The 25,583-nt window shown below is 40.9% G+C and overlaps 1 protein-coding gene across 1 annotated transcript in view; it reads left to right on the forward strand.

The window, feature by feature from the left end:
• The first annotated feature begins 1,615 nt into the window (after positions 1-1,615).
• PRKD3 (protein kinase D3) overlaps positions 1,616-25,583 on the forward strand; it is a 44,186-nt gene continuing 20,218 nt past the window's right edge. Inside the window, exons 1-8 of the mRNA XM_080342629.1 lie at positions 1,616-1,717; positions 4,457-5,472; positions 16,192-16,330; positions 17,798-17,929; positions 18,639-18,796; positions 20,410-20,599; positions 22,128-22,205; positions 23,894-24,077. Coding sequence (XP_080198755.1) covers positions 5,182-5,472; positions 16,192-16,330; positions 17,798-17,929; positions 18,639-18,796; positions 20,410-20,599; positions 22,128-22,205; positions 23,894-24,077 — 1,172 coding nt within the window. The 5' untranslated portion in view covers positions 1,616-1,717; positions 4,457-5,181. The remainder of the gene's footprint in view (positions 1,718-4,456; positions 5,473-16,191; positions 16,331-17,797; positions 17,930-18,638; positions 18,797-20,409; positions 20,600-22,127; positions 22,206-23,893; positions 24,078-25,583) is intronic.

Consider the following 25,583-nt stretch of genomic DNA (forward strand, 5'->3'; position numbering starts at 1 on the left):
AATCATGTTTATGGAGGCAAGCTCTATGTTTACAGTGGTGGCGTGTGGGAGTCCCACTTCAGATGAAAGAGGAAACGAAGATTGCAGAGTTATCTGGAGCAGAGCTTTGGCAAGAACGTCCTCTATTCATGGAATAGCCTTCATTAAAAAGTCCCAGGGTGTTTTTTAGTGTTCAAAACCAGTTTAAAGCAGAATCAACCATTAACTGCTACAGTTTTAGAGTAGTTCCAGATTTCGACAAGAAGCTGCAGGCTAATTCCTTATCAAATAAACTGGCTCCAATCAGAACATGGACCTGGTCACACTCTGTATCAGCTGCATGGTATAAAGGTTTGATGCAAAGTCAGGTGAAGTAAGCGGAAATACTTCACTCAGCTTCAGTGGGTTTTAGGCCAGGCCTCAGGAGTGTAAGATGAAGGAAATGAGAAATGTACGTTACAAGCAGCACTGAACTGACAAAGCACTAATCTGCTTCTACATCTGTGTCTCACTGAGCTGAGAGTTAGAAGGCTTTGAATTTCTGTTGACAGTTTGCCTTTTCCAAGCGTTTTTGGTCTGGTGTACAATTTAAACTTCAGCAACTTCTTAGAGTAGTGGATAGTATTTTAAGACTCATACATAGAAATTTAATGCAAGTTCAAGAAGGAAGATTATGGGTTGCCTCTTAACAGGGAGCTTTTGGGCTGGTGGGTGGTTACAAATGCAGTTTTGCCTTGTGACCAGTATTCAGTACTTTTGCTAAATGCGTGTTTGCTAAATATCTTGCGTGCAGAGATTTGCTGATGATGCAAGAGTGGCATCATTAATGCAGAGCGGGAAGATGGGATTTTGGTGGATCGGGGAGAAGTGGGGGCTGTGAGGTAGTAGCAGCCATGTCCGAAAGGGCCTGGAGAACTTCTGTGGCAAGCTACGAGATCGTCAGTGGGGGCCACCAAGAGAATCGCAGGGACCGGCAGGCACGCTGTTCACAGGACGCCCTTTCGAGCTACCAGGTCAGAGCAGCCACGAACAAGACCAACGTGATCCTGTGACACACACGGTCAAGTATTTCCTGTGCAGCGATGAAGGGCCTTGTCCGAGGCCCTGGGGAGATCTCCGCGGGGCTGCACCGCGCCACCCACGCCCCGGAAAGGTGAACCGAAAGTGGCGCAGATGGCGAGAAGGGCTGCGGGGGCCCGGGAGCGGGGAGGCCCAGGGCGCTCGGGAGGGCGGAGGAGCTGTCGAAACGGGAGGCCGGCGCTGGCACAACTGCAAGCGGGCGCCAACTGGCGCGGACCCAAGTTTTAGCAAGACTAGAGGCGGCGGGGGCCGGAGAGGCGAGGGCGGCGGCGGGGCGCCAGCGGCAAGATGGAGCGCAAAGCACCGCTGAAGGCGCCGCCCCGCCGCGCCGCGCCGCGCCCCGCCGTCCCGTTAGCGGCTCAGGGCAGCGACCGCCACAGGCAACAAAACTAACGGAAACTCTTTTGGGGAGCTCTGCGCATGCGCCGCCTTGCTCGCTGAGCCCCTCTCGCGCGGGGCACGCTGGGGGTTGTAGTTCGCCGTGGCGCGGCGCCCAGGGCCAGCGCGTGCCTGCGGGACTACAACTCCCGGTATCCCCCGTGCCGCAGCCCGTCCCGGGCGGCTCTGGTGTGTGCGGGGAGCCGCGGGGCTGCGCGGCGGGGGAGATGTGCGCGGGGCAGCTCCGGTGCGGGGCAGCCGGCGTCTGGCGGGGCCGCAGGTGAGGCCGGCGGGACGGGGGGCGCGCGCCGCCGCCGCCGCTGGGGTCGGGAGCGGGGGGGCGGGGGCCGGGCCCGCCGCGCCGGCGAAGGGCGGGGGCGGACTCGGAAAGTTCCTGCCGCGGCAGGAGCGGCGATGTCGCCGACGACGACCCCGGCAAGGGCCCTGCCCCGAAGGTTCTGAGGGGGCCCTCGCTGTCCCCCGCGGGGGGAAAGCGCCGTCGCGGCGGCAGCTCCGCCCTGGCGTGGGGGTGCCCCGGGGTGGGGGTGACGGGCCGAGGCCACATCATCTCCGGAGAGCGGCGCCGCGGGGAGCTGTGCCGGCAGGGGCGGGTCGCCCGGCGGGGATTTAAACCTGAGAGGGACGGGACCGGACCGGACAGGACGGGCGGTTGTCAGCGCCAGCCCGGACGGGGCTGCGTGACCCGTGGCAGGCAGGACGCATCCCGCCGCCGCGCCCGCGGCTCCTCCGCCCGCCCGCCCCTCTCAGTCCGTCCCTCTCAGTCCGTCCGTCCGCCCGCTCGCCCGCAACCCCGGCTCTGGCACCTGCGGGCGGCCCCGTGGTCCGGCGGCGGGAGCCTGGCTGCTGGGCGGCAGTGGCTGCAGTCCCTCCTGGCGGGAAGCGGGGAAGTGAGTAGCCCCCGCGGGGGTAAGACGGGTGAGCGGGGCTCCAAGTCCCTGCCGTGCCCAGAAGGGAGAGCGGGTGAAGCTTCCGAGAGCTGTTTGGTCTGGGGGCAGCCCCGGAGGGAAGGGGAGGGTCAGCGCCCCCCGGCTGCGGGCTGTGCACGGGGGTGGGGGGACTCCCTTCACAGTCCTCCTGCCTCTCTGGTTTTTGAGGTGTAGGGGGTTTTATACATATAAATAAAAATAATACGATTGAATATGAATTTCAATATGCACTTGTTTTATTTGATGTTCAGACTCAGTTTATCCTGACTGTGAAGTGAGCAGTTTCTATGGTTTTCCTTTCTTAGGAAGATCCATTCTTACCTACCAAGTAGTGAAAATAAACTTTGTTAAAGGCTTATATGCAAATCAACTTGGTATGAAAATGCTTTGTAAATGCAAATACATCATGCTTTTGGTAAATATAACTATAATTGTAATTAGGCAGCTGTAGGTGAGCTTTCACAGCATGTTTTCACTGTCTAAATTAAACTTGCTTAGTAGACCCATTAATTCTACCACATCATATGACTTTTCCATTTTCTATTATGTTGATCAGGGATTATTGGTTTTTAATGCAGATCCGCCCCTAAGGCTTGGTATTTGCTGTCTCTGGTATCCATGAGAAGTGAGGGAGAGAAAAACAATATGTAGAAAACAAAAAAAAAAGTCATCTTCAAGCGAAGTTGAAGGCACTGTGAAGCTGCTTTATTGAGAAAGGTGCTTAAATGTTAGTGTTGGTGCCCTCATTCTTCCTACTTATTACCTTCATCTGTATCATGTTTAATGTGTTCTTTAAGGCGAAAGTTGTTTTTTCAGGTGTTGGTAAATGCCTAGCAACTTGAGTATTCAAAGACAACAGTTGGTAGATACCTATGCTGAAAATGCAGGAGTTATCAATTTGTTCTCTTTTCTGGAGCCCCTGCTAGGAATTTTTATCACAGAACCAAGAGCTTATTTTCCTTCCAGTACTGCAGTTCATGTACCTCTGTTTCCTTCTCTGCCTTTTGGAATGCAATGAGAGTGAGGTTTTGAGTTATTGCACTGGTAAATACCAGGAGTGTGTAATCTATTAAATGGACAGGTTTACCAGTTACTAGCTTTATTTCTAGTAAGGACAGTTTATATTCCATGTGATTAAACTGTGGCTTTTTGTTTCTAAAATTTCATTTAATATTAGTAATACTTTTTCTTTCTTTTTTTTTTTTTTAATCTAAGGGAAGGAAGAGATACATGAGCTTATTGATTTTGGTGTGCTGTATGACACATTGGCGATAGGTGGTAACTATATACTTGAACCACTTTTGCTTTAATGGGTAACATTTTCTGGGCCAGAAGCTGCATGTGGAATCTAAAAATGATTATTTTATAGCATTTCAGTTGCTCATGAAATGCTTGAAATACTGAATCAGGTAGTGCAGCATCTTATAATAAATATTTTGAACCAGTGCTAATGCAATTATTTTTAAAGGTTTTAGCAGACTTGCTTTTTTAATTGGACATGTGAGCATTAGATGATTATTTTTTTTTTCAAATGAACTAATGCTCAGTTGTGTGCTATGCATATCTTCCTACAGGTACAGTTTGTGCAAGATGTTCTTAAATTGTCTTGAATAAAAGTATTAAAATGGTGTCACCAGTACATGCCACATAGGGTTTTTTTTGAGTTTTGACATTATGGTGGGGTTTTTTTGATGTTTCAATACATTTAATAAATTTCCTTCCCTACCCACCAGCTTCTCAGTATACACCTACAGAGCAGAGCTGTCGTCTACTCCCTCACCCCCCCCCCCCCCCCCGCCCCCTTTAACTGTTAAGTGCTTTGCTGTGCTAAATTATTGTTAATTAAAAGATGCGGTAACATATTGGGCAGTGTAAGGTCTGATTTATTTTGTGTATCATACAGTGGGAAATCAGTTAAGTTCAGATTATATGTACAAACATATGTTACTAACATAGCTCACTTGAACACAAGGAATTGGTGATCCACCTGCTTCAAAGTAGAGAGCTTTTGACATTGCTATGCAATTTTATGCATTTCATGTGAAATAACAACATTATCTTTTCCCCTACAGGCAGAGTGCAACATTTACAAATGCTGGAGATTATCTGGTTGAAGCTAGAGATTACATTTAATGTGATTGTGTCTTCAGACATTCTGCTCCTGCATTTCCTGAGCTAAAATATTTTATACAAATGAAATCAGATACCTTCACTGATCTCCAAGCTAACTGTGTCCTGTGAATTCAGAGAAGACTTTCTGAAGGAGGAATAGATTCATCACATACGTGGACTTTTGTTATTGCTCAAGGATACACTCTTTTTTTTTAATTCTAAAAGACTGTCTACATGAAGATGAGTCTGCATTTAAGATACAATCTGTGGAATTAGGTGAACAAGGATACTTTTAATGAGTTAACAACATTTATTTCTCTCTGTGTTTCCAGCTTTTTTTTTTTGTTACATAAAAATGAAGGACAAGTGTAAAAGAGCAGAGCTGATGTGTTTCTGTGAGGCCTTTATATAAGCCTCTGTTGTCCGGACGTGGTGCTAAAGGACAGGCAGTCTGCTTTTGGTCAGCTGATTGGAACTGTGGAAAGAGAACCTTTAATTTAAAGTAACTTACAGCTGAAATTATTTTGTGCTTTGTCTTGCACAGAATGAAAGGGAAAATTAAGTTTTACTGGTCAGGGGTGTTTTACTGAACTAAGAAAGGGAAAGTTACATTATCCTTGTTTTAAAACGTGTTTTTCTTAGAATTTGACTACTAGGGAGATCTCGACAGATTAAAGCAAGTCAGATGTCAGCAAACGACTCTTCTCCCCCATCCTTACAAAAGTTTTCCCCACCTACATGTCATGCTGCTGCACCACAAACCCCAACTTTGTCTTCAAGTCCCCAGTCGGGGCTCTCCAGTCGACTCTCCAATGGCAGTTTCAGTACCCAGAGCCTCACCAACTCCCGGGGCTCTGTGCATGGGGTCTCCTTCCTTCTGCAAATTGGTCTCACTCGAGAGACTGTCACCATTGAAGCTCAGGACCTGTCCCTCTCTGCTGTTAAAGACCTGGTGTGCTCTATAGTTTACCAAAAGGTATGGTATAATGCTCCCACCTCCTGCTGATGGCAACAGTTGTTTTGTAATAGACTGCTAGTAATAACAACGTGTGACTGGAATGTGCCAAGAAGTTTGTTACAGTGGCAAGGGTCCATGTTAGATCTTTGCAGTTACATACAAAAAAATTTTGCTAACTCCCAAGGTAGAAGCTTTTGATTTAAAGGAGTAAACCTTCCTGTTATAATACTTCCTTGGTTGTGAAATCTAGAAAAGAAGATGTAGTAGGAAATTTTCTGCAAGAATTAGTTTTCACGATATGGAGAATATGCTTTTTCTTTTCAGTGATTGTCATTGATATCTTAGGTTTTTACTAGTTTATGCTTACTACTGTTGAGGAGTATTCTCGAAACAGTATAGCCAGCTGTAATGAGAGGCCCAGTTGTGGCTATAGAAATGCACTGCAGGCCTGCAGACTTGCATTGTACTAGCTTTTATTTTTGTTTCTAGTTAATTATTAAAAACTCTACCAAGCAGCTAATACTGTCATAGTATTTTTACTCCATATAAGGAATACTTGCATTACTCTTGTGAGAGGACTATTATCAGCATAATTTCTATTAAGGGACGGTCAACCAAGAATGAAAAAAGTCAGTATACTTTTCAATGTGTCTTCGTTAAGCTGGTGTAAGCTTTTACTCTCTGGGAAGGAAATAATGTTGGTCTTGACGGTTTTGCATCCGAGTCTCAACTTTAGGTAGCTTAGATCCTACTAAGCAACCTGAAAAGTAGTTAACATTGTTTCATAAAATAATTAAGAAATAATTGCTCTTTTCCCTTAAGGCCAGGCAGGGGTGGGTGAGAGGGAGGGCGTTGAAGCTAGATTATTTTGTAGGGAATTATTTCCTCCATGTCTTTCACTATTGTGATTGGTATTTGTGGGTGATTAGTTTCATTAGACTTTTTTTTTTTTTTCAGTTAGTAGCTTGAAAGAAAGTAAATGTAAACATTGTATGAACTTTCATTTGCATATGCTTGTGCATTTTTTTCCCCATCTCACAACTTAATGCATTTTCCATATTACTACAAACTAGTTGACAAGCAAGCTGATTTCATAATAACATTATGGGCTACCAAAATGTAGTTCAGCATGTTAGTTCCTTTCTGAAGAGAGAAGTTATTTGGGTCAATATTTTTTTCCTGTACCATGCATGTTAGGTGCACTTTTTCGCAGCCATTTTAGGGGCTGTTTTTTCTTTCTGTACCAACTGCTTCTCTTTGCATCTGCATATTTCCTGTCTTCTGTCTTAAAGAAAGATGAAAACAAATACGTTCACACTTATTTTTCTTTTTCCTTGCTGTTCTTTGGCAGGCTCAACTAAAACTTTAGCTCAGGTTCTTTTTATAGCTTAAGCAACTTCTTATGTGCTGAGCCTGATGCACTGCAAAACTGATGAGGATTTCACGATCAGTTTTTCTCTTTTGTCTGTCTTGGATTCTGTTTATGCTTTCCTGCAGCTGATGCTACCAGCGAATGACTGCTCAGTGAGAACATGTTTGCAGACAGCAAATTATTCAGGAAACAACCTTATGTGTGGTGCATTAATCGTTAATAAGTAGTTTTGCAGCTAGTGCACAAGTGGCAATATCCTCCGTCCAACCTCTGTTTGACATCAATGTGTCCTGCCTTGCCTTTTTTCTCTTAGACCTGATGACTGTTGCATGCATATTAAATATTCTAGTATTACTATACAGATAATTTTGCATTTATGTAAAAGCTGTAAACTATGTTCTTCTGTGTACTGTCATGCATACAGCTGCCTGTTTGGTTGTGTTTTTTTCCAGGTGAAAGCTTTGAAGCTGCTGGGTATGGCTTTGAGATTCAACAGTGTTAAATCTTCCCTTTCCTCTCCTATTACACAGCCTGCTAACACTGTCTTTTCTTGACCGATTCCCGGGTCTCAACTTCAGGGTGCTCTATAGGTTGTTCTTGTGATAGTTCTGTAGTTGGCAGTATCTGTTTATTGTTGCACTTCTTTAAAGAAAAAGGAGAAATATATTTTTTTTAATTTGGAATAATTTCTAGCTTTTCTTTGAGTGGTATCTTTACTAGAGGTAAATGCAAGTTTCTGCACTTCTTTTTCATAGTGCTTTTAAATCACATTTCAGACTTGCATTTCTCTGCGTATCTGGAACAAAATCAAAGGTTTGGGTGTCCTTCCTCATTTGCTTGGGAGCTTAGGTTGCCTGCCTCACTCTATTTGAGGCTACAATTACAGTATCGAAAAATCTTCCTCTCTGAGGAGGCTGGATTTTAACCTTTGTAGAAGTAATTATAGCATCCTTAAAATAACTTATGCCTTACCTTTACTTCTTTCGGGGGAATGAATCAATTGGGGGCAAAACAATCCTGCAAAAGCCTGTGTTGGAGGGCAGTTTAGTGAGGAAATAAGTACTGTGTTTACCTGATGCGTTTTCTTAGTGCTTTCTCTATTGCCAGTCTTGCTGTATTGTTGATAGTCAGCTGTGCTTTCTGCTGCAGATGCTGCTGTTTGGTGTAGCTTGTTCAGTTTTTGCAGAAGCGTAGTTAAAATGAGCATCAGCAGAACTGAAACTAGAGAGGCATGTGTCTATAGGAGAGCGAGATGAGTAATGCAAATATTTGATGTCTCTTAGCTTTGTTAAAAATGTTCTAAATATCAGGAGAGGAGCAACATTTTTTTTTTCCACGTTTAAAGTTAAGTTCATGAAGCGCTATGTTAGGGGTATTGTAAATTGGAATACTTAATTGAAGTCCTCAGAAAAAAACAACTTTAGAATTTATAGGGGTGCTTTAAAAGATTCTTTGTTATGGTCTCAATCTGTCTTCTCTGCTCATTCCTTATCTAGATGGCTATATATTAAAGTACTACACATTCCCTACTGCTGGTATCTTTGCTTTTGCTAGCAATAATATTTTTGTCTTAATTTTTGTTCATGCTACATGATCACTCTCTTTCAACTGCATGTGTAATTAATTGTCTCTCTCAACAGCCAGTCCATGATTGTGTATAATCTCATTTCTACTTGATCACTTGCTTTCTTTTTGTTGCTTTGATCTTTCATTTTACTTTTTGGCTATTTTTTCCGTGTTCTGTTTTTTGGTCATCTTTCTCTCTGTGACACATTAAGGTGTCATTTTGTACCTTAAATGTTGTCTCCTCTCTCAACAGTACTTATGCTTTCTCAGAAGTGTTAATTCCCTCATTGTTTCCTGCTACCTTATGCTGCTTTGACTTGCCTGAATTCAGACCTTGATCTGTCAGTAGCTGCTTAAACAGATGTTAACATGTACATACTCATACTGATTTCTTCAAGACTCTGAACTGTGTAAGGTGTTGAGACCACAATCACTGGAAGCTTAAAAGCATTTACATGTTGCATATTACTCCTGCTTGTGGGCCTTTCTACTGTTTCTGTAGTTTCACTGTTTTTATAAATGTTGTAGTCCTGGTACATTGCGTTCCCTGGTCAATAATTGGAATGATCTCAATTGAGCGTGATTCTGTCAGTATGTATGCACTTTTTTGATAGTCCTGCCTATTATTTTAATTAGACTAGGCGGGATTTTGGGTTTGGATAGCAGAAGTGCTGGGGTTGTTTGGAAAATAAGCCAGTTTCCTTTGAAGGTGAAGCAGACTGAGGGGCGAGGGAGAGGGAGATGAAGATATGTGTTCATACATTTTGCTTTGATAATCAGGGTAGAAAAAGCCTGACATAATGAACTCACAAAGATATGTGTTAAATTTTCTAACCAAGTGACAATTACATGTATACCTGTATAATTCATATACCTAAGAATTCAAGATTTCATGGGGCTGAATGAAAGTAGTTTGGATAGCTACCTCTTCAGTGCAGGCTGCTGAAGGGGGAAAGAGTATTTATTTTAAAATACTTTGAATTGTCATGTTGTGAAAGGACCAAAACATGTGAAATGTATGTGAGCGGTCTTCCAAAGGTTTGGACACTGTGGTGGTAATGGGAAACTATCTAACCAAATTGTGGCAGAGGTGTTGACTTGAAGTTTAGTATGATTTCTCTAGTGTTAACAGATGTTTTACTAATAAAATATTGAGAAGTAGAAGGATCGTATTACAATCCATCCATGTTACAAAGGGATCTCTGCAACTGTTGCAGTGACCACTTAATTTGATGTAATAAATAGGCAGTAGTACTGCAACCATCCTTCTTGGTTTTTCTCCAGGTTAAGCTTGTAATCATAGTTCATTCTAAAATTAATGCAAATCGTGTTTTGTATTCATCAGCCGTGCTCAAATCTTTTTGCCCCCTGTTGGTCTGCCTTTTCGTCATCTACTTTCTTTCTTCATGTGAGCTAAATACGGCAGCAGAATGTTGAGGCATGAGAAGCAAACATGGCTGTGAGAAGACGGGAACTGAGGAGTACTGGGGGCACAGAGCTGGTATGTGTGGGGCAGATTAGCATTCCTCCATGGAAATAGGTTTCTATCCTGGTAAACCCAGCCAAGCGGTAGTCCAAATGTGTCTGTGCTGAGGCGTCTGGTGAGGGAAGGATTTCATGTAACATGTTTGAAGCTAATTGTCTGTGTGGTAATGTGATTTGGCAGGCCATTCTAAGGAGTAGGAGGGAATAGCTGGGTAGGGATGCCGATGAATAGATTGGAGTGATTTCAGTGAATGAAGAGACTTTCCAAGGTAATGGGTATTTTGCACTGCTAGACTTTGGAATTAACTTTCCGTGGTTTGAAGCATTTGTTTTGAGTTATGATGGGTCATGCGATATTGGACCTTGAAACAATATCCGCCTACGCTTTTCCCTAGCGTGAATTTTTGGCGACTGGTCCAGAACTTTGTAAAGTTAGTCCTGGAACTTGAAGTAGAGGGATTTTTCAGTTACTGCCAAGATAGAAAGAAGCCTTGGTTGTGTTTCACTCCAGCAATACTGGCTGCTGTTTAGTGAGTTCTGGGTAAAAAGAATGATGTAATGCACTATCAATTAGGACTAGACATACTGTAATACTTGCAGTATAAGCATTCTAGATAACACCAATTGTTTTTCTCAGTGTAAATGTAATAATGCACTAATAGTGTAACTTGTGCTAGTACAACCCAAGTACAAAGGACTGCATACATTCTTTACGTAAGCTGATGATATTGGTGTACCAGAGATGAATTTTGGCACAGCCTATCGTGTACATAGACTTCCTGCAAGTGATTTCCTGTACTTAGATGCTCTTTTGGAACTGTTAACACTGGGAATGGTCTTCTTGCTTTTAGGAAGCGTAGTAATACTGGGATTAGCAGTTTATATGTTCTGAGTCACTGTGCAGATACTTTGGGCTTTTATGCAGGAAAGTAATAGCTGTATAATCCTGTAAGATAAAACAGGCTTTAAAAAATTCTGCTCTGAGTTTTGTTTTCAAGTTTACATTGTGAGCTCTTGACACTTCAAAGGAACTGGTTAGCATTCTTCCTTAACAGCTTCATGTAACTGTGCATAAGGAAAGCTGTAAGCGCTCTACTTTGCTGTAGTACAAGAGAGAAAAAATTGGTACTGTACAACTTGAACATAGTTTAAGCTTTGTGTAAAAATACCTTTAAAAGATACTACTTGAAGTAAAAAAACCCTTGTTAATCGATGAGGTTATTCTTGGCCAGCAGTCCACACGTAGCCCTCTGGCTAAGGTGCCAGCAAGGAATGCCGTATTCCTCAGCGCAATGGGGAGCAGGGTGCTGCAGACCGTGAGGAGCCAGGCCCCTTGCACAGCTTCCACAGCACAGCATAGCCAAGTGCCTTAGGGACGGGCTTTGAGGGGCCACCTGCAGCTCATCAGGGCCGACCAGACAGGGGCAGCCAGCCAGCACTTCCATTGCTTGGGCGCTCAGGGCTGTGCTGGGGCAGAGGGGAGTAACCTGAGCTGATGTGTGTGGGGAGGAGTGGTCAGAGAGGCATCTTTGTGTTTGGGTCTGTTCTTTTATAACAGGGAAATCACGGGGGCTGGGGATGTGTGCAAGGAAAGGGCAGGCCTTGTTCATCCATCTTGAAAATTTTTGTTAGGGACTATTGGATATGACAGCCTCCTGGCAGAGGGGAGGCTGCTGCAGCCCCATGCCCAACCAGTAGTGAGTCTGACTGTGTTTCCAGTAGGCACAGACAGTTATACAGTATTGTGTGTGTATGCACACAGATAGACACAGGCAGACACACAGAGCACTCACACAAAAAACCACAAACAGCAGTAATGGTCTCATACTGTACCCTTCTCTGTTGGTTCGGGTTGAAGGTCTGATAGTGGGAACATCCACACACCCACACCCACAAACCAAAACCAACCACCAACCCAACAAAAAACCCCACAAAAGCCAAAACACACCAAAAAGAAGTGGAAGTCTCCAGCATCTGGGCTCAAGCACCCTCTGCCCAGTAGCAGCCCCTGTATCTTGGTCTTTCCAGTTGCAGGCACACTGACTGGCTCGTGATTTCACTCGCTCTGGTGTCTCCAGTTGCTGGCACCACAGACATGTGGGTCCTCTGACCTGTCATCTGGCTCCAGTTGCTGGCACCCAGATCCCCCATACACACACATGTGCTCAGAAAGAGAGCCTATCATCCAGAAAAACACTTAGACATGGAATTTAATGAAAAGACAGAACAGATGGTGCTGATCAGGTACAGGGCATGGCCAGACAATTGTTCTGACCAGACTCTATTTATAGGTGACCAATCTTTTTTTATCTTCTTATTCCTCTTATCCCTTATATTTTCCCCATGTTTGCTTGAGCCACACCTTTCCTTGCTTTTGGTTCCTTCCATAAATGTCCCATAATAAACTTTGTGCATCCTTAATTCTCTGGCATCTTAGAACGTGTCCCACACTGTTGGGCGGCAACCCCTCTCAGTCCAAAAGGTGCGCTAATGTTGACTCAATGGGTTAATGGGTTTTGTGGCTGGAAACTGGGGCTCTTCTGTGGCATCCCTGGGAGGGGCTTGAACAGTGTATCCTTTCCTTGGAATCTTTAATTTGGGTTCCCTGTCTGCCCTTGTGCCACTGTGCTCCTCTGGCATGTGGAAATGGGCCTTTGGGCTGGTTGCTCCTGTGACAGGCCTGGCAGGAGCTGGGCAGGGTGTTGTATGGGCTGCCCCACTTGCGTGGTTCCTCTGTGCTCCTCTGTGGAGGTGCAGAGCAGCACCTCACCCAGTTGGGGGAGCTGCTGCAAGGTTCCGCAGACATGGGTGTCCCTGGTGTGGACTCAGGAAATTCCTGTAGCAACTGCAACTCTGTAGGACCAATGGACAGGTTATGTCTCTTCTAATGCTTTTAATCTTTTTGGTGATGGTTTCAGAAACAGAGATTAGGCATGTGCAATGCATAGAAGAATGTGTCCTGGATGAAGTCTGTCAGGTATCTGTAGAAACTGTGTACAGAGTCTGTGTTTAGCGCTAGACTTCTTGCAATAAATACTAGTGTAGATTATTGTTAGTCTTGTTAGACCTGGGCTTAGCCTAGGAGCTACTGATGGAGCTGAAGCTTGTAAATAGATAAATTATTTTTTATGAAGTTAGATATTACAGTTACAAACCCAGACAACCTTTCACAGTCCTTTCATCCATGTGTGTATATCCTTGTTTTGCAGTAAACTCTGTAACTACAGAATCATAAGCATTCACAATACACAGCTTAAAAGGTCAATTTAATTAGTGTTGGAACCAAAAGAGGATGTTGATGGCAACAGTTTTAACAGTCTAGAATAGATGATTTGGTTTTTTTTTTTTACAGTGCTTTTATTCCATAGAAATTAATTTAGAATTTACATATGGAATTTATTGAAAACCATATGTGAATTATAGGCATTACACTGTTATTTACTAACTATGAAATTAATGTTGATGGTACTTTCTAAGGAATGTAATGTCTCTTTTTTTTTCATATTTTTAATGATTACACATGCTGTCACAGAGAATTTGAGTATTCATTTGTAGATTTTGTTTATTGTGTCAGCTAATGCTTTTTAGTGACCAAAATTAGCGTGGTATGTTTAAAACATTTTAATAAATGCAAGTTTTGTACATGAGAGTGGGTAAATGTTGTCACATGCAAAACACATATGGTCATAGCATTTAAAATAAGTGCTTCTTGGTATGTAATTTTGTAACGTCTGATTACTGGGGTGGGGGATTAAGTGTAGTGATGTTCTGGCAGCTGGCTTAAAGGTTTATGTTCTCAAAGAATGAAGAGAAGACAAAGACATATCTTTACCAAAAGAGAGAGACTTAAACCTGTGAAATATCTTAGAGGTTCTTTAAAACCTGTGGTTTGTGATTTGTTCTGTGAGCTTAATACAAAGAGGCAATAGTTACACTGATATTCTGAATCATCTGTTGTCCTTCCTGGCAGCTGAAATTAATATCGGCATTAATAAAATGTGTCGTATTTATCTTCAGGCAGATAATACCATATTCACATTGACTTTTATCTCTCTTTTGTTGGAATTAAGTTTTTCAGCAGCATGATATAATCAATATGCTATAAATAGAAGTTGTCTTGAAGATACAATTGACTGTGGCATTGATGTGGCAGCTTTCTCTTGTTGTTACTAGCATTAAGATGTGGTACCTGGCTAAACAGTGTATATAGTATCAAGGAATAAAACCTCACAGTACTCATTCAAAAAAAGTTAATATAACTTGTTTTCATGTTAATTGAGGCACAGTGGAATTTTGAGTTATACCGGGGGTGTCAAATTCATTTTCGCTGGGGGCCACATCAGCCTGTCAGTTGCCTTCAAAGGGCTGAATGTAATTTTAGGACTGCATAAACAGTTATATAGTCCTAAAATTACATTTGGCCCTTTGAAGGCAACAGCGAGGCTAATGTGGCCCCTGGTGAAAATGAGTTTGACACCTCTGAGTTAGAGGTTAAAGCAGGTTTGTGTGCTGTTTGAGGTCTGAAGACCTGTAATTTCCCTTGTCAGAATGACTAGCGTGCTGTATCTATGCATACTCTGAATCTGAAATCAAGTCCTGTGCATACTTGCAGAGATACTGAGACACATGTTTGAGCAGCACAGCTAATTCTCAAGGTTTTTATTTCCTTTCCTAACAGGAATAATCTTTGGGAGATTGGAAAACTCTAATTTTCAGAATATTAATGGAATTTGCTATTTGTCAACATGAACCAGCAGATGGGTATACTGAAATGTAGTTTGATAAGAGAGGAAGTAATTCCAGATGACCTAAAGGATTTTAAGCAATAGCATTTTGTTGTATAAAGGTTTTAAAAGCATCTTTTTTAGGCAAGTATAATGCTGTTGTTGTATCTGTACCATCACGGCTACTGCCCAGAGTACAAGAGAGTATCATGTTTATGTGGGGAACCTAAGAGTGAGTTGTGAGACAGTATAATTTTGTCAGGTCTATTTTTTGTTCTTTATGGATGAAATAGGACAAATTTCAGCATCTGTGATTGTCCAAGTAGACAATATGCTTTCCAGAGCATAAGGATTCTTCAGCATTATGTGTGATGTAAATGTGTGGTGTGTGCACACCAAAACAGAGAAGGCCAACTTAATATTTTGGATAAAATTGCTACCAGAAAGAGGAATTTATTTTCTCTCTAAATGGGAAAGCAGCCTGAAAACAATGTGTGTGACGGATACCTTCATTATATCTTTGATTTCGTAGAAACAAGTCTTTGACTACTTTAGTTTAAGACAATTAATATATGACAAGCTTCACACAGCTTAGACCCTGTTACTTATTGTCTGTGTAAGATTGAAATTACCAAACTGTAGTCTATTATCTAATTATTTGAAAGCTTGTTGTGTGCTTTTCCATATTTTTTTCCCACATTCTTCCTCTTTTCTTCTGTGGAGCATTTCTCTGTGTGCGTTCCCATCTTGAGTCTCAATTCTGGTTTAAACAGAAAGGCCAGAGGAGCTGGTTGATTGGTACTCATTCCTTTCCAGGGTCTATTCCTATTCTATTTTTCTTTGTGAACTGTTTACTTTTAAGCTTTAAATTTTAAGAAGCCTTACTCACACTTGACGATATTTTGAAAAGCTGGGAAAATACAGAATAAGAAAGCTATTTTCAGTGAAGTGTCATGGAAAAATGGTGTGTTACTTAGTGTATCTCTTCCCTATATGGATTTGCAAATATTCTTTTCTGTCATTGGGGGGGAATCAAGTTTTCCTTTTCTCGCATCTGCAGATCTAAACTGTTGTAGAATAGCAATAAGGAGCCTCTGTTGGCTTGCCCCTCATGAAAAGAGCAGCAGGTGCTGCTGGAATGTTTTGAGCTGAATACCTGCCTGACCAGAATGTCTGTGAATGAGGGTTACAGGTGGTGGTACCCGAGTTAGAAAGATCTGCCTTGGCTTTCAGATGCCACACTGATTATGCAGGTCTGAGAGACTGAGAAACCAAAGAAACAAAATCCCTAACTTTTTTTGGGTTTTTTTAGGTTTGAAAAAACTGTCACTGTAGTGAGGGGGGAGGAACAGGCCATAAGTTGATATTGATGAGTTTTATTTGTTTTGGTGTGGGGGGTGTGTGAGGGTTTTTTAACCTTTTAATGCTGCTTTTAAGTTCAGAAAATGCTTCGTTTTCTCAAAATAAGCAGATCAATTTTGTTTCCATGGAACGCTTAAGAGACTCACGTTCTGTAGCTGCTATTAACAACACTTATGGATAAGATTATAAAAGAGCATGTGTTAATTTAGATTTTGCTTTCCATTGCAGTTCCCAGAGTGTGGTTTCTTTGGCATGTATGACAAAATTCTGCTCTTCCGTCATGACCTGAATTCAGATAATATTTTGCAACGGATTACATCAGCAGAAGAGATACATGAGGGAGACCTTGTTGAGGTTGTACTCTCTGGTAGGTATTGTTCTGACAGTGGAACAGCACTTTATTCAGTAGGTTAAAAGACAATAGGACTTTGTGGAACGTTATATGCTTGCCTTGACCTCTTTGACTTAAAAGTCTGTGTGACTGTTTTGGGGTAGAGGTTTCCAAGAAAACCCAAGTGGTATCGATGCTTCAGTACTGAGTTTTGTTATTTAATTTTCATGTTTTAATCTTCTTCAGGTTTATTATTATAAATACATCTAAATTATAAGAATGTGATTTATAAGTTTATTATTATAACTATTGAAACTGAAATGCAGGTAGGATTCAGGATTTGTTCTTCCAGCCCTGTCATTTGCCTTGTTTTTCCAAACTCTGACTGATTTAAGTTGTCTGTATTTGATCAGTATCATGTCAAATTTAACCAAAAGTCGGTCCAAGTTAAACTGCAAATAACAGCTGGACTAGTATTGAGCAATTCTTTTGGACTTTGGGGACTAAGTGCCAAACGGAGGTTACATTCTAGAATGAGAGATCTCTTGGCTGTCATGGGACTAGATTTGTAAATTGGATCAAGAAATTATGATTTCCAGAGGCATAAGGCTGAGTTCCTTGGCTGCGTTTCAGGACCTACTGTTCTGGGCATGTCTGGGGTGTTTGGTTGTGGATCATCTTGGTTTGAGCTTGTCATTGCTTCTGGTGAATGGCATATTTGAAAAGTTTATCCTGTGTGCCTCTTCTTGACAGTCTTTGACAGCTTACTTACAAACAGACAGACCACCTGAAACCAAGGCATTTTGAAGTAATGTAAATCTCTTTCAGTATAAGCTTTTAAAACTGAGACAAGAGAATCTGAATATCAAGTGTTAGTGCACATTGATCAAGGGATAGTAGCCATCAGGCCAAGGTAATGTTGGTATAAAATACCACTTCATTTTGTTTTGTTTTGTTTAAACATATCTATGCTTGTTTAAGGAAAAGAACAGTACTAGTGAAGTTGCCAGTGTTCCATGGAAACTCTATCCACAGTTCTGTTTTGATATACACAGAGTTCGATCTAAAAATCTTTTACTGAGAAAGTGCTTTAGAATATAAAAATCTAACCTATGTAACTGTCCTTCATTTGAAAATTTTGTAGGTTACAAAGCAGTTTGGAAATTAAGTTGCTCTTTGAAATGTTTACTGTAAGGTTGATTTTTAACAAACCTTGTTGTATTTGGCTTTTCAGCTTAGTGAGGTTTCAACATTTTGACTTGTACTGTTGATTAGTTGTGACCATTAGCCTAGAGAATCCAACAGATATTTTTCCTCAATAAAAAAGCTTGCTGAAAACTATGTAATCTTCTAAATGCATATTTAAATGCTATGTAGTGAAAGGCTGGTATCTAAACAGCTCATTAGTGTTCTTCGAATCTGCCATCATTAAAACATGTTATTTCTGTAAATCCTCATTGATTTTTATGGCAAGAACCATGACTCACCGCAATTTTTTAAAAGCTTTGGCTACAGTTGAAGATTTCCAGATTCGTCCTCATGCACTTTATGTGCATTCCTACAAGGCTCCTACTTTTTGTGACTACTGTGGAGAAATGCTTTGGGGTTTGGTGCGACAAGGATTAAAATGTGAAGGTAAGCCTGTGATTCTTTTTTTTAGTGTATTTTTGTGTGTGTATATCTATATAAAGTAAGGAAGAGGAAATTATATCTTGTTTGAAATGTTAGCACGTGATAAATACAGTATTTAATGGAGTTGGAAGGGGTTGTACATCAGGAAACCTAAGTTCTCATCCTGGCTTTAACACAAGCTGTGTGTGACCTTGGGCAATTGACTTAAGAAGCGTTCTTCTTTCTTGCTTCAAAATGAAATAGCTGTTATAGCTTACAGGTGTGTGTCCTTTGCTTAAGGAGCAAATACTTTGGAGGGACTTGTGAAGGAGAATCCCTTTTCTTGTGGCCTTCCTCCAGCTGGCAGTGGAGCTCTGCAGCCTGCTGTCAAGTGCTGACACTGCTCCTTAGCTCTTGTGCTCCAAAGCGAGGGAGCAGTGGAGGCCTCCTGGTGCCGGAGGAGTGAGAAGGGCCATCAGCTGCTTTGGAGTCTGAGATCTTGTTTCTGGAGATGGGCCTACTAGAGACCAGTATTGCAGCCAGTAGTGCAAAAAAAAGCTGTTTCTGTGGGTCACATCAAGAACACTAAAATAAGAGAATTGAACGGAAAAATCTATTTCTGTCTTTACTCTTTTCCAAGATCATCTTTTTAACTGCTTTATCAAAATACTAGTGTTGCTTCTGTTGCTTTGAACGTTGGGAGGTTTTTTTTCTAAAACAACTTCTCTTTCAGGTTGTGGGTTGAACTACCATAAGCGATGTGCCTTCAAGATTCCGAATAACTGCAGCGGAGTGAGAAAGAGGCGTCTGTCCAATGTGTCTTTACCAGGAGCAGGGCTCTCAGCTCCGAGAGTATCACAGTCTGAATACACATTCTCTTCCTCTGAAGAAGTATGTAAAGTGAAAGGGGAAACCATTTCTGATTTTAAGTCTTTTAACCTCTGGGGAAATAGCTAGTGTTGCAAGTGGCTCATAGTGAGTACAAAAGAATTAAGCTTAACCATTATGATTGGTCTTAGTTAATTTTTAAATCTGCTGAGTCTTAGACTGTGGCACTTACTGCTAACTATTATTGCTGTGAGAAACGAAATGGGAAATAAATTATAACTTTTATGGATAATTTTGTTATTAGCCTGTCACTTATGGTTATATGAACTCTGAGAACTTTGTTTTCAGGAATAAAACACTTTGCCTTCTTTGTAATACAGGTTCATTCTGTAATTATGGTATCAGTAGCTAAAGTAGCACAAATTGTAAGCTTTTATCCTGGAAGAGGAGAGTGTTCCTGATAAGCTGTTAAGCTTTCACAGAGTTAATCTAAAAAACCGAAACCCTGTAAAAATGAAGGGCTTACAGTATAAACCATCATCCATAATAGTTCTTTGCTATAATGGTTATGATGATTGCTGGTAGATTGTCGAGAATACTGCAACTATATTGAGATCTTAAGACAGGGCAGGCAATGATTAGATCCATTTGTTTCATTGCTGTTCTCACCATGGGGTAAAAGCAGTGCTTTTGACACTTAGTCTGTCTTATACTGTGAAGAAACAGAATTATATAAATAACAGTGCTTGCATTCTTACCATAGTTTAAAATACAAACTGTATAGATCGTCTAGCTCAAGAACATAAAAGCTAGAGGCTACAAAATCTAGTCTTGAGTCATGAAAAGTATTTATTCTGATGTTTCTAACTATTGGTAAGATTTATTCAGTGAACATAGAATTGTAAGCATTTCTCCTTTCATGGAATTTAACTTTATGATTTCTACATGCACGTTTAGTACCTCTTTGACACATCTTCTTTGCTGATTTTGAATACTTGGCTTAGATGATTAGTAATATATTACAATATTTGCAGTTCATCTTCCAGCAGTCTTAAAATGCTTTAGATCAGATGTACAGGACCATGTTCCTTTGCATTTTTCTGTAGATGTAGGTAACTGTAAATTTATCCTGCTGAGTATTCAGTATGATACTCCATGTGTGTTTTGTTTTAATTGCCAAAGTTTTTGTTTTAACTTAATTTTAAAGATTTCTTGGGGATTTCTAAATATTTTTACCTAACTTAATAAACTGTCCAGGCATGCCATACATTGCTTTTTAAAACTGAGAGCTTGAGGTAGTGATTGGATTTTGGTTTGCCTACTTCCATTGTTTTTCATTTTATCCCCTACATGGGGGTCTGTATGTGGCTGCCTGTCAACCTTGCTATGTTGCTTAAAAAAAAAGTCATAAGAGTGAGTTTTTGGCATTTTAGCTTCTGTGGAAATAAAGATTTAGACATACTTTCCTGTTCTCTGCAAGGCTTTTTTGTCTGATGTTTCCTTGGTTTTGTTTTATGATATCAGGATGTCCTCTTCAAGCTTTTTGGCCAGGTCACTTTGATATCCAGTTGCTTTCTGTGCCAACACCTCTCACTCAGCCTCACTGACTTTGTTGTTGTTTTTTTTCCAAAGCAGAACTGTGTTGGTGCAAATCACATATACCTTCTTTATTCCAGCGTCTCTGCCCAGAACCTAGTAAGAGGATTCCCTCCTGGAGTGGCCGCCCCATCTGGATGGAGAAGATGGTGCTTTGCAGAGTGAAGGTTCCGCACACCTTTGCTGTTCACTCTTACACTCGTCCCACCATATGCCAGTATTGCAAACGGCTGCTCAAGGGTCTTTTTCGCCAAGGAATGCAATGTAAAGGTAACCATTTAACTTTATGCTGCAGTTACAAATATCAGTACAGGTCTTGTATTCGAAACAGATTTCATCTTACGTTTTGATAGCCAGAAGGTTGTATACTGTGGCACGGGGCTGAGTAATTTTTGGAAAATTGTATATTTTGGAGGGGATTACAGCAGCCCTCATTTTAATCTTAGTAGCTTGTGCATTGTACTTTTTTTCTGAAAAAATAAGATTTAATCATGCATAGATTTGGAACACCTTAATTCAAAATGACCGATGTTCATGAACAAGTTTTCCTAGCATCCCAGCCTGAGTGGCTGTCTGCAGACTGCCTGTTGGGAACAATCTCATGGGATGCTCTGATTTATGAACTGGACCTGAGAGCTGTTTGGGATTGTACTAATGCTGTGGGCCAAAAGTATGCTAGGGGATGTTTCTAACTGTTTACTAGACTAGACCCAAGAATGCTTCTGGACATAGTTTAATTTGTTAGGATTAAGTCACTCTTAGTCTTTCTAGTTGCCTGGTAGGATTACAAATGTCTCTCTTTCTTCCATCCCCCTTTGAACTAGTGAAGTTACCATATTCTGTAATATGGCCCAAAAACACTGCCACAAGAAGGGCAGTTCATTGATCTCCTAGGATGGTTCCTTGTAGACACTCAGAAGGTGAACAGGATTGTGTTTTACTCCAGGGTTTGGTGTCTCTGCTACTAAAACCAAGGAGTTAATGGTTTTTCTCTTATCCGGGCTGAAAAGGAAAGCACAATGAGCTTGCTTTGGATAGCAAAAAGAGGCTAAATTATCAGCTTGGAGACAGTTGTGGGGGCCTTAGGGAGTTTTGAAATTCGTGATGTTGATACAGAGTTGAAAATTAGAGCGATCCTGCTAATAAAGACAATTCCTGTTAATACCATTAGTGTTGTATGCTGGACTTTGTTCAGTGGGCTGCATCTGATAGCTCAGATGCAGAAATGGCGCACATCCAGGATAGAGTCCAACTCACACCAGGCCAGATCTGTACAAAACGTTATTTATTCTGTCTGCCCTGTGTCAGCAGGCAGAAATGGAGCCTCTGTGTTCAGCCAAATCTGTTATCTGATTGATAGGGGAACTGGACTTTGGGATTTACTCTGTGATATAGGTGTGCGATTCTAGAGGCTCTGATGGCTGCAAGTCTCTGGCAGCAGGTGGGGAAAAATGATAGAGATGAGACATTTAAATAATATGGAAATAGAAAAAAGGGTGTGGAACAGATGAGAGGATGGGAAAAATTACATCATAATGGAAAAAATAGCTACAGAGAAAGCTAGAGAAGTAGAAAACTGTACTGGAAGGGGAAGTGCTGACATAATAAATAGCAATGAGGTAAATCAACATGTGACATCAGGACAAGATTCTTAATTTCCTCATTGGTGCTGTCTTCAGTCACAGGCAAATGTACGAACCTGAACTGAAGCTTGTGGTGGAAGCAGAGAATGGTAGAATATTAGTGTCTGAGTAGTAGTAAGGTTTGGTATTATGGGCTTATTGATCTTCTGTTTTAGATTGCAGATTCAACTGTCACAAACGCTGTGCACCTAAAGTACCTAAAGACTGTCTTGGAGAGGTGACTTTCAATGGAGGTAAGATGAGAAAATGCTTTCAAGTACTGACAGATCTTTGGAGGCTTAAGATGCATCAGTTTTTGGTTCCCTCGTCTTTGAATATTTTACATGTTTTTATTTTGTCTTCCCATTTTTTTCACCTGAGATTGCTGACAATTCAAAAGATTCACTGTAAAACTTGTACTCTGTCGACTTTAATTTTACTTAATCAGTCTTGACAAGTGCAGTAAGCTTTGCTTGAGATTGCTCAAGGGAAATAAAAAATGAAGAAACCTTTTCAGTGTACAAGAATGAAACATCTGCTGTAATCAGTCTGCTCGTGATTCACCATGAATTATATATTTTTAAACGTTAATATCTGAAGACAAGTACCATTTTTTGTGACTTTCTCATATCCAGGATTTTTAGTGGCCAGACCTAGCAGTTTGAGGTGAAAGAGAAAGGAAAAAAAACCAAAAAAAACAAAACAAAAAAACCTCACTCTAAATTTTTTGAAACCTCAATTAAGTAGGGCTCTTTTCTGAATAGACATTGTGAAGTTGAAAGGGGAAGGTGAGGAATGGTATGTGGAAGGAAGGTTAGAACCTTATGAGTTTTAGACCAGTGTAAAACAGTGCTGCCATCCAGAGGGACTTTGACAGGCTGGAGAAATGGGCTCATGGGGGACTGTTGGACCAGATGGTCTCCAGAGGTCCCCTCCAGCTTCAGCCATTCTGTGACTGTGTTGTCCAAAATCTTGATTCTTGGCATATGTATTTCTGAGGGGAATAAAATTGATGGCATGCAGCAGATCACACCAAACTGTACAACCTGATTCAGAGGCCTGGGCAGCAGCCCAGTTAGCCAGTGGGCCCGTTGCCATTGCACAAGGTATCCCATCCATTTGTGCCTGCCTTCTCCAGCTTCAAGGCTCTTGCTTGGGTCTTGAGATTGGTGGCCATGAGCAACAGTGTGCAACATGGTGTTGCTGCAAGCTGCTTTCATCACCCTGGTGATGCTTATGGTTTTATACGATTCTTCTGAGTATATAAGCAGTCGTTTATTTTTTTGTTCTTTGTCTCACACTTCAATTGAGCTCTCCTCAGACAAAAAAAAAAAAAAAGAGGTGAAGGTAGTTGTATGTCTTAATTCTTAATTTTCCACAGTGCAAGTTACAGAGAGGAGATTTTTGAAACTTTAAATCTCTTCCAGCAGAGAGTCAGATGCAAATAAGATCTGTTCTGCCTTTCTCTTTTTTGGTGATACCACAGCCCCCTTTTTCTGTCTTACTTTTGCTATTATGGGCTACAAGGGCAGTGAGAATAGTTGGGTATCTGTTGACAGAGAATATCATTCGCATGGGAATAATCCTCTGGGTCATCTCTAGCCATTGAAAGGTTACTTTGTGCTGATTACTTGTGGAACAGAATTACTTAATGAGATTTAGGTTTAGACCTTAAGCTTTTCACTCCATTTCTTTCAAATGATTCTTGTTTTAGTTAGATCCCTCTTGCCTTGGCATTTAGCAAAACCAAATTGGTATTGTTCATTAGCATATTCTGCATCATTTAGCAAAAAATTGAAGATTTTGTATATTCTGATTGTACTTTTATGTTTGCTTACATAAATGTGAAATGAAGAAAAATTTTATGGGCATTCTTGTGTTTTCTTTGGATTTTTAAAATTGTTTATTTGAAAAAAATATCTGAATCCTGTGTTGGTTCCAGAACCTGCTAGCCCAGGCCAGGACTTAGACATGCCAATGGAAGTCGATAGCAGTGAAATGAACAGTGATGGCAGTCGAAGCCTAGATGATGCTGAAGAGCCCTCTCCTCCAGAGGACAAAATCTTCTTTATCGATCCATCTGACCTTGATGCAGACAAAGATGAGGAGGCTGTCAAAACCATCAGGTAAGTCAGAGGGTGAATTTCTTTGCTCTGGATGTGCTTTCCTCAATATTGTGAGCAAAACATTTCTGATTATCCCAGTTTACTGCTTAAAGTTTGTGGGGTTTTGTTTGTTTGTTTGTGTTTTGTTTTTCTTTTTTTAACTTGGAAATGCTTTGTAATGTTATCCTTTCTCAAGAAAGTCTGAAATGTAAATGGAATAATATAGTATCTTCTAACTGGAACAAGTGCTGTGCTATGACTGTTATGAAAGAAATAAAACCAGATTATCAAAATGGGGTAAAATTTGTGGCCTAGCATGGCTAAGACATGACTAAGGTCATTGTGGCTTTAGCCTAATTTACTTACTTGTATGCATGTGTTGATTTAAAAGGAGTTACTTGAGATATTTTAATATTAATGTCCTAGTCTATATGCATTTTAGCCAGAAGTTTGCTTTATTTATCTTGAAAGTGATTTTTCTGAAGCCTTTTCTAACTGTTACACACTTCCTTTAATCAAGTTTCTTCTTTTTACTTTCTATATTATTCTGAATAGTGTCACCCTGATTTACTTAAGTCGTTCTTAATAACATAAGAACAGATGTATTAGGTCATTTTAGCTCAGGGCTCAATAACAAATATGTGAGGACGAGCATACAGTGATGCCTTCCCAGCTTTCAGTGATTTATAGCTAAAGGACTTCCTGAGTTAGAAATAGCATATTTTTTGTGTTCCATCTCTAGCTAGGGTTCATCCATCTATTTCTAACTGGATTTGAAGCAATTAAAGTTTTTGGCATGTACAACATCTTGTGGCACCCAATTCTACAGCGTCACTGTGCTGTGTTAAACCATCTTTAGTTTTTTGGTTTTCAGTTTACCTTGTGATTTTGTGTATTTACAGACATTTCTGCTGGTGCCACATGTAGGAGCTCTGGTGTTAAGCAGACAACTTAGTGGTTCACTCCATCTTCAGTGCTGTTAAAAGCTGTACGTTTAACTAATGACTCTGTCAGAATATTCAAGATTGTCAAATCCTTGTCTGCAGGACAGTTAATATCCCTGAGCATGAATAAAATTTACTAGTGCAGCTGTGATTTGAATTAACACACCCCTGTTTATGTTTTCAGAAATTGAAAGTATGCTTAGATAGGGACCTTCATTAGTGTAACACCAGTACTAGGAAGTAGCATAGTCAACTTACACAGACAAGAAGAAAAATATAGCAATGCTGATGTTAATGATATTTTTATGTTGGATTAAGACCAGCAGTCTCAGCTAATTGTTTTGAGAGAGGAGTATTTCTGTAGGTGTCCTCATTCCAATATGTTTCTTCTGTGTTCCGTAGAGTTATTTAAGTACTGCAGTACTTGCACCAAGAGAGCTGGTGGAAGCTCCTGCTTCTTATGAATTTTGTCTATTGAGGAAATTTGTATGGGAAGAAAAGGTGCCTGTTTCTGAAAATTAGGGGCTAAATGTGTAGTACCAGTATAATTGCAGTGCTGTCATATTCTAACTTGTTAAATAAT

This window comes from Nesoenas mayeri (genome assembly GCF_963082525.1).
Source record: "Nesoenas mayeri genome assembly, chromosome: 3".
NCBI lineage: Eukaryota > Metazoa > Chordata > Aves > Columbiformes > Columbidae > Nesoenas > Nesoenas mayeri.